At 49.4% G+C, this 10,000-nt stretch overlaps 1 protein-coding gene across 1 annotated transcript in view; it reads left to right on the top strand.

Annotated features, from left to right (window-relative positions):
- The window catches only part of plch1 (phospholipase C, eta 1), a gene marked incomplete at its 3' end in the record, with an annotated part of 27,957 nt that overhangs the window by 11,134 nt on the left and 6,823 nt on the right, over window positions 1-10,000 (top strand). The window contains exons 14-17 of the mRNA XM_083886369.1: window positions 3,837-4,016; window positions 4,968-5,075; window positions 5,504-5,628; window positions 5,763-5,847. Of these exons, the coding sequence (XP_083742495.1) occupies window positions 3,837-4,016; window positions 4,968-5,075; window positions 5,504-5,628; window positions 5,763-5,847 (498 nt within the window). The remainder of the gene's footprint in view (window positions 1-3,836; window positions 4,017-4,967; window positions 5,076-5,503; window positions 5,629-5,762; window positions 5,848-10,000) is intronic.

Genomic DNA, 10,000 nt, shown 5'->3' with positions numbered 1-10,000 from the left:
TTCCTCTTGTCTCATGTCTTCTCATGTCTCCTCTTGTCTCATGTCTTCTCACGTCTCATGTCTTCTCATGTCTCCTCTTGTCTCATGTCTTCTCACGTCTCATGTCTTCTCATGTCTCATGTCTCCTCTTGTCTCATGTCTTCTCACGTCTCATGTCTTCTCACGTCTCATGTCTCCTCTTGTCTCATGTCTTCCCACATCTCATGTCTTCTCATGTCTCATGTCTTCTCATGTCTCATGTCTTCTCACGTCTCATGTCTTCTCATGTCTCATGTTTCCTCTTGTCTCATGTCTTCTCACGTCTCATGTCGTCTCATGTCTCCTCTTGTCTCATGTCTCCTCTTGTCTCATGTCTTCTCGCGTCTCATGTCTTCTCCTGTCTCATCTTGTCTCATGTCTTCTCACGTCTCATGTATTCTCACGTCTCATGTCGTCTCATGTCTCATGTCGTCTCATGTCTCTTGTCTCATGTCTTCTCACGTCTCATGTCGTCTCATGTCTCATGTCGTCTCATGTCTCCTCTTGTCTCATGTCTCCTCATGTCTCATGTCGTCTCATGTCTCCTCATGTCATCTCGTTTCCTCACGTTTCCTCATGTCTCCTCATGTCTCATGTCGTCTCATGTCTCCTCGTGTCTCATGTCTCCTCATGTCGTCTCATGTCTCCTCTTATCTCATGTTTCCTCTTGTCTCATGTCTTCTCACGTCTCATGTCTTCTCATGTCTCATGTCTCATGTCTCCACTTGTCTCATGTCTCCTCTTGTCTCATGTCTTCTCGCGTCTCATGTCTTCTCCTGTCTCATCTTGTCTCATGTCTTCTCACGTCTCATGTATTCTCACGTCTCATGTCTTCTCATGTCTCATGTTTCCTCTTGTCTCATGTCTTCTCATGTCTCATGTCTTCTCATGTCTCATGTTTCCTCATGTCTCATGTCTTCTCACGTCTCATGTCTTCTCACGTCTCATGTCTTCTCACGTCTCATGTCGTCTCATGTCTCATGTCGTCTCATGTCTCTTGTCTCATGTCTTCTCACGTCTCATGTCTTCTCACGTCTCATGTCGTCTCATGTCTCATGTCGTCTCATGTCTCCTCTTGTCTCATGTCTCCTCATGTCTCATGTCGTCTCATGTCTCCTCATGTCATCTCGTTTCCTCACGTTTCCTCATGTCTCCTCATGTCTCATGTCGTCTCATGTCTCCTCGTGTCTCATGTCTTCTCATGTCTCATGTTTCCTCTTGTCTCATGTCTTCTCACGTCTCATGTCTTCTCACGTCTCATGTCTTCTCATGTCTCATGTTTCCTCTTGTCTCATGTTTCCTCTTGTCTCATGTCTTCTCACGTCTCATGTCTTCTCATGTCTCATGTTTCCTCTTGTCTCATGTCTTCTCATGTCTCATGTCTTCTCATGTCTCATGTCTCCTCTTGTCTCATGTCTTCTCACGTCTCATGTCTTCTCATGTCTCATGTCTCCTCTTGTCTCATGTCTTCTCACGTCTCATGTCTTCTCACGTCTCATGTCTCCTCATGTCTCATGTCTTCTCACGTCTCATGTATTCTCACGTCTCATGTCTTCTCACGTCTCATGTTTCCTCTTGTCTCATGTCTTCTCACGTCTCATGTCTTCTCACGTCTCATGTTTCCTCTTGTCTCATGTCTTCTCATGTCTCATGTCTTCTCATGTCTCATGTCTTCTCATGTCTCATGTCTCCTCTTGTCTCATGTCTTCTCACGTCTCATGTCTTCTCACGTCTCATGTCTCATGTCTTCTCACGTCTCATGTCTTCTCATGTCTCATGTTTCCTCTTGTCTCATGTCTTCTCATGTCTCATGTCTTCTCATGTCTCATGTCTCCTCTTGTCTTCTCACGTCTCATATCTTCTCATGTCTCATGTCTTCTCATGTCTCATGTCTTCTCATGTCTCATGTCGTCTCATGTCTCTTGTCTCATGTCTTCTCATGTCTCATGTCTCCTTTTGTCTCATGTCTTCTCACGTCTCATGTCTTCTCATGTCTCCTCTTGTCTCATGTCTTCTCACGTCTCATGTCTTCTCACGTCTCATGTCTCCTCATGTCTCATGTCTTCTCACGTCTCATGTATTCTCACGTCTCATGTCTTCTCACGTCTCATGTTTCCTCTTGTCTCATGTCTTCTCACGTCTCATGTCTTCTCACGTCTCATGTTTCCTCTTGTCTCATGTCTTCTCATGTCTCATGTCTTCTCATGTCTCATGTCTTCTCATGTCTCCTCTTGTCTCATGTCTTCTCACGTCTCATGTCTTCTCACGTCTCATGTCTCATGTCTTCTCACGTCTCATGTCTTCTCATGTCTCATGTTTCCTCTTGTCTCATGTCTTCTCACGTCTCATGTTTCCTCTTGTCTCATGTCTTCTCACGTCTCATGTCTTCTCACGTCTCATGTTTCCTCTTGTCTCATGTCTTCTCATGTCTCATGTCTTCTCATGTCTCATGTCTTCTCATGTCTCATGTCTCCTCTTGTCTCATGTCTTCTCACGTCTCATGTCTTCTCACGTCTCATGTCTCATGTCTTCTCACGTCTCATGTCTTCTCATGTCTCATGTTTCCTCTTGTCTCATGTCTTCTCATGTCTCATGTCTTCTCATGTCTCATGTCTCCTCTTGTCTTCTCACGTCTCATATCTTCTCACGTCTCATGTCTTCTCATGTCTCATGTCTTCTCATGTCTCATGTCGTCTCATGTCTCTTGTCTCATGTCTTCTCATGTCTCATGTCTCCTTTTGTCTCATGTCTTCTCACGTCTCATGTCTTCTCATGTCTCCTCTTGTCTCATGTCTTCTCACGTCTCATGTCTTCTCATGTCTCATGTCTCCTCTTGTCTCATGTCTTCTCACGTCTCATGTCTTCTCATGTCTCATGTTTCCTCTTGTCTCATGTCTTCTCATGTCTCCTCTTGTCTCATGTCTTCTCACGTCTCATGTCTTCTCATGTCTCCTCTTGTCTCATGTCTTCTCACGTCTCATGTCTTCTCATGTCTCATGTCTCCTCTTGTCTCATGTCTTCTCACGTCTCATGTCTTCTCACGTCTCATGTCTCCTCTTGTCTCATGTCTTCCCACATCTCATGTCTTCTCATGTCTCATGTCTTCTCATGTCTCATGTCTTCTCACGTCTCATGTCTTCTCATGTCTCATGTTTCCTCTTGTCTCATGTCTTCTCACGTCTCATGTCTTCTCATGTCTCATGTCTCCTCTTGTCTCATGTCTCCTCTTGTCTCATGTCTTCTCGCGTCTCATGTCTTCTCCTGTCTCATCTTGTCTCATGTCTTCTCACGTCTCATGTCTTCTCACGTCTCATGTCTTCTCACGTCTCATGTCGTCTCATGTCTCATGTCGTCTCATGTCTCTTGTCTCATGTCTTCTCACGTCTCATGTCGTCTCATGTCTCATGTCGTCTCATGTCTCCTCTTGTCTCATGTCTCCTCATGTCTCATGTCACCTCATGTCTCATGTCGTCTCATGTCTCCTCATGTCATCTCGTTTCCTCACGTTTCCTCATGTCTCCTCATGTCTCATGTCGTCTCATGTCGTCTCATGTCTCCTCGTGTCTCATGTCTCCTCATGTCGTCTCATGTCTCCTCTTATCTCATGTCTCCTCATGTCTCATGTCGTCTCATGTCTCTTCATGTCTCCTTATGTCTTCTCATGTCTCCTCGTGTCTCATCATGTCTCATGTCTCCTCATTTCTTCTCATGTCTCCTCGTGTCTCCTCGTGTCTCCTCATGTCATATGTCTCCTCATGTCGTCTCATGTCTCCTCATGTCTTCTCATGTCTCCTTGTGTCTCCTGTGTTTGTGTGCAGGGACACCCGGGGACGTCCTGTCCTTCAGTGAGACCAGAGCTCAGTCATTGGTCCACCACAGAACTGAAGACTTCCTGACCTTTAACCAGAGACAGTTGTCCAGGATCTATCCTTCAGCTTATCGCATCGACTCGTCCAACTTCAACCCTCAGTTCTACTGGAACGTGGGCTGTCAGCTGGGTGAGAGGACACATGAGAGAGGACACATGAGAGGACAGAGGACACATGAGACAGAGAGACACATGAGAGAGGACACATGAGAGGACAGAGGACACATGAGAGGACACATGAGACAGAGAGACACATGAGAGAGGACACATGAGATGACAGAGGACACATGAGACAGAGAGACATTAGAGAGGACAGAGGACACATGAGTGGACTTAGGACACATGAGAGGACAAATGAGACAGACACATGAGAGGACAGAGGACACATGAGAGGACAGAGGACACATGAGAGGACAGAGGACACATGAGAGGACACACGAGACAGAGAGACACATGAGAGAGGACACATGAGAGGACACATGAGAGGACACACGAGACAGAGAGACACATGAGAGGACAGAGGACACATGAGAGGACACACGAGACAGAGAGACACATGAGAGAGGACACATGAGAGGACACATGAGAGGACACACGAGACAGAGAGACACATGAGAGGACAGAGGACACATGAGAGGACACACGAGACAGAGAGACACATGAGAGGACAGAGGACACGAGAGGACACATGAGAGGACACGAGAGGACACATGAGAGGACACGAGAGGACACATGAGAGGACACACGAGACAGAGACACATGTACAGGGACATCCTGCTCTTACACACACACATTACCTCTATAATCTGCAATAATCTGCTATTACTTTGTGTAATAACTGTCACCTACAGGATAAGATGATGATGATGATGATGATGATGATGATGATGATAACGATGATGATGATGATGATGATGATAACGATGATGATGATGATGATGATAACGATGATGATGATGATGATGATGATGATGATGATGATAACGATGATGATGATGATGATGATGATGATAACGATGATGATGATGATGTAAACGATGATAATGATGATGATGATGATGATGATGATAATGTCTTTCAGTGGCTCTGAATTATCAGACCGAAGGACGGATGATGCAGCTCAACAGAGCCAAGTTCATGGTGAACGGGGGGAGTGGCTACGTTCTCAAGCCGCCGCCCATGTGTAAAGGTGTGCTTTTATTTCATCAAACATATTCAAAGAATCAGGTCACATAGTCGAGCCCAGAGTTCAGAACAAGTGGAACTGAAATCTGAATATTTTTAAATCAGAGATTAAAAACCTGTCTTTGTTTTAATCACAGTCTATTCTCTATTTTAGTCTTTTTTCTAATTAATGTTCTACTTTGGTTCTTTTGTGTTTATGTAAAGCACATGTATGTAAACTGAGTAAAAGACGACGTAACATGTTATTGATTATTGATTTATAACAACAATAATATTGATCATAAAATCTAATGTAAACACTAATTTCAGTTTGTGTTTTATATGTGATATATATATATATATGTATATGTATATATATATATTATATATGATGATATGAGCAGTGTGAGGATTGAGTGATGACATCAGTCAAAGTCTCTCTTTCGGCCTCAGGCTCCTTCAACTCGTTCAGTGATGATCCACTTCCTGCTTACGCCAAGAAACAGCTGCTTCTCAAGATCATTAGTGGACAACAGCTGCCCAAACCTCCAGACTCCATGTTAGGAGACCGAGGAGAGGTCTGTATATATATATATATACATGTTTATATATCCTTATATATGGGTTTATATATAGGTGTATATATATGTGTGTATATATGTGTGTATTCACTGTAAAGCTGTATATGAATGATTCATTTCTCTCTCATCAGATAATTGATCCATTTGTTGAAGTGGAGATCATCGGTCTGCCGGTGGATTGTTGTAAAGAACAGACGCGAGTCGTTGATGATAACGGTTAGACACACACACACACACACACACACACACACACACACACACACACACACACACACACCGTGCTCACAGTGTGGACAGTTGTCTTTAAGATCTTCTTCTGCTTCACATTCATCCTCCTTCACTGACCCTTTGAACATCGATGGTGTTCATGTATGATCATCTCCTCCTTCATCAACGCAGTTATTCTGCTGAAGAACATTTCCAGGTTCATCATGGTGCTGATCCTCATTCGAGAATCCAGCACCACGGACAGCACCACGTGGACCTGTACCACACCACTGCTGTGGGAAGCGTCTCCGCGTTCACAGACGTTCACAGACGTTCACAGACGTCCTCCTAACCCTAACCAACAGACATCCACCACGTTCACAGACATCCTCTTCGTTCACAGACGTCCTCCGTGTTCACAGACGTTCACAGACGTCCTCCGCGTTCACAGACGTTCACAGACGTCCTCCGCTTTCACAGACATCCTCCTCGTTCACAGACGTCCTCCGTGTTCACAGACGTTCACAGACGTCCTCCGCGTTCACAGACGTTCACAGACGTCCTCCGCTTTCACAGACGTCCTCCACATTCACAGACGTCCTCCTAACCCTAACCCTCCACGATCACAGACGTTCACAGACATCCTCCGTGTTCACAGACGTTCACAGACGTCCTCCGCTTTCACAGACATCCTCCACATTCACACAGACGTCCTCCTAACCCTAACCAACAGACATCCTCCACATTCACAGACGTCCTCCTAACCCTAACCCTCCGCGATCACAGACGTTCACAGACATCCTCCGCGTTCACAGACTTTCACAGACGTCCTCCACATTCACAGACGTCCTCCTAACCCTAACCCTCCGCGATCACAGACGTTCACAGACATCCTCCGCGTTCAAAGACGTCCTCCGTGTTCACAGACGTCCTCCGCGTTCACAGACGTTCACAGACATCCTCCGCGTTCACAGACGTCCTCCGCGTTCACAGACGTCCTCCGCGTTCACAGTCGTTCACAGACATCCTCCGTGTTCACAGACGTCCTCCGCGTTCACAGACGTTCACAGACATCCTCCGCGTTCACAGATGTCCTCCGCGTTCACAGACGTTCACAGACATCCTCCGCGTTCACAGGTGTCCTCCGCGTTCACAGACGTCCTCCGCGTTCACAGACATCCTCCGCGTTCACAGACGTCCTCCGCGTTCACAGTCGTTCACAGACATCCTCTGCGTTCACAGACGTCCTCCGTGTTCACAGACGTTCACAGACATCCTCCGCGTTCACAGGCGTCCTCCGCGTTCACAGACGTCCTCCGCGTTCACAGACGTTCACAGACATCCTCCGCGTTCACAGGCGTCCTCCGCGTTCACAGACGTCCTCCGCGTTCACAGTCGTTCACAGACATCCTCCGCGTTCACAGACGTCCTCCGTGTTCACAGACGTTCACAGACATCCTCCGCGTTCACAGACATCCTCCGCGTTCACAGACGTCCTCCGCGTTCACAGACGTTCACAGACATCCTCCGCGTTCACAGGCGTCCTCCGCGTTCACAGACGTCCTCCGCGTTCACAGACATCCTCCGCGTTCACAGACGTCCTCTGCGTTCACAGACGTCCTCCGCGTTCACAGTCGTTCACAGACATCCTCCGCGTTCACAGGCGTCCTCCGCGTTCACAGACGTCCTCCGCGTTCACAGTCGTTCACAGACATCCTCCGCGTTCACAGACGTCCTCCGTGTTCACAGACGTTCACAGACATCCTCCGCGTTCACAGACATCCTCCGCGTTCACAGACGTCCTCCGCGTTCACAGACGTTCACAGACATCCTCCGCGTTCACAGGCGTCCTCCGCGTTCACAGACGTCCTCCGCGTTCACAGACATCCTCCGCGTTCACAGACGTCCTCTGCGTTCACAGACGTCCTCCGCGTTCACAGTCGTTCACAGACATCCTCCGCGTTCACAGACGTCCTCCGCGTTCACAGACGTTCACAGACATCCTCCACGTTCACAGGCGTCCTCCACGTTCACAGACGTCCTCCGCTTTCACAGACATCCTCCACATTCACACAGACGTCCTCCTAACCCTAACCAACAGACATCCTCCACATTCACAGACGTCCTCCTAACCCTAACCCTCCGCGATCACAGACGTTCACAGACATCCTCCGCGTTCACAGACTTTCACAGACGTCCTCCACATTCACAGACGTCCTCCTAACCCTAACCCTCCGCGATCACAGACGTTCACAGACATCCTCCGCGTTCAAAGACGTCCTCCGTGTTCACAGACGTCCTCCGCGTTCACAGACGTCCTCCGCGTTCACAGACGTTCACAGACATCCTCCGCGTTCACAGACGTCCTCCGCGTTCACAGACGTCCTCCGCGTTCACAGTCGTTCACAGACATCCTCCGTGTTCACAGACGTCCTCCGCGTTCACAGACGTTCACAGACATCCTCCGCGTTCACAGATGTCCTCCACGTTCACAGACGTTCACAGACATCCTCCGCGTTCACAGGTGTCCTCCGCGTTCACAGACGTCCTCCGCGTTCACAGACGTCCTCCGCGTTCACAGACGTCCTCCGCGTTCACAGACGTCCTCCGCGTTCACAGTCGTTCACAGACATCCTCCGCGTTCACAGACGTCCTCCGTGTTCACAGACGTTCACAGACATCCTCCGCGTTCACAGGCGTCCTCCGCGTTCACAGACGTCCTCCGCGTTCACAGACGTCCTCCGCGTTCACAGACGTCCTCCGCGTTCACAGTCGTTCACAGACATCCTCCGCGTTCACAGACGTCCTCCGCGTTCACAGACGTTCACAGACATCCTCCGCGTTCACAGGCGTCCTCCGCGTTCACAGACGTCCTCCGCGTTCACAGACATCCTCCGCGTTCACAGACGTCCTCTGCGTTCACAGACGTCCTCCGCGTTCACAGTCGTTCACAGACATCCTCCGCGTTCACAGACGTCCTCCGCGTTCACAGACGTTCACAGACATCCTCCACGTTCACAGGCGTCCTCCACGTTCACAGACGTCCTCCGCTTTCACAGACATCCTCCACATTCACACAGACGTCCTCCTAACCCTAACCAACAGACATCCTCCACATTCACAGACGTCCTCCTAACCCTAACCCTCCGCGATCACAGACGTTCACAGACATCCTCCGCGTTCACAGACTTTCACAGACGTCCTCCACATTCACAGACGTCCTCCTAACCCTAACCCTCCGCGATCACAGACGTTCACAGACATCCTCCGCGTTCAAAGACGTCCTCCGTGTTCACAGACGTCCTCCGCGTTCACAGACGTCCTCCGCGTTCACAGACGTTCACAGACATCCTCCGCGTTCACAGACGTCCTCCGCGTTCACAGACGTCCTCCGCGTTCACAGTCGTTCACAGACATCCTCCGTGTTCACAGACGTCCTCCGCGTTCACAGACGTTCACAGACATCCTCCGCGTTCACAGATGTCCTCCGCGTTCACAGACGTTCACAGACATCCTCCGTGTTCACAGGTGTCCTCCGCGTTCACAGACGTCCTCCGCGTTCACAGACATCCTCCGCGTTCACAGACGTCCTCCGCGTTCACAGACGTCCTCCGCGTTCACAGTCGTTCACAGACATCCTCCGCGTTCACAGACGTCCTCCGTGTTCACAGACGTTCACAGACATCCTCCGCGTTCACAGGCGTCCTCCGCGTTCACAGACGTCCTCAGCGTTCACAGACATCCTCCGCGTTCACAGACGTCCTCTGCGTTCACAGACGTCCTCCGCGTTCACAGTCGTTCACAGACATCCTCCGCGTTCACAGACGTCCTCCGCGTTCACAGACGTTCACAGACATCCTCCACGTTCACAGGCGTCCTCCACGTTCACAGACGTCCTCCGCGTTCACAGACATCCTCCGCGTTCACAGACGTCCTCCGTGTTCACAGTCGTTCACAGACGTCCTCCGCGTTCACAGACGTCCTCAGCGTTCACAGTCGTTCACAGACGTCCTCCGCGTTCACAGACGTCCTCCGCGTTCACAGACGTCCTCCGCGTTCACAGTCGTTCACAGACATCCTCCGCGTTCACAGACGTCCTCCGCGTTCACAGACGTTCACAGACATCCTCCACGTTCACAGGCGTCCTCCGCGTTCACAGACG

Source organism: Microchirus variegatus, assembly GCF_963457635.1.
Source record: "Microchirus variegatus genome assembly, chromosome: 3".
Lineage (NCBI taxonomy): Eukaryota > Metazoa > Chordata > Actinopteri > Pleuronectiformes > Soleidae > Microchirus > Microchirus variegatus.
Note: the sequence above shows the minus strand (reverse complement) of the source record. Positions and strands in the feature narration are given on the sequence as shown.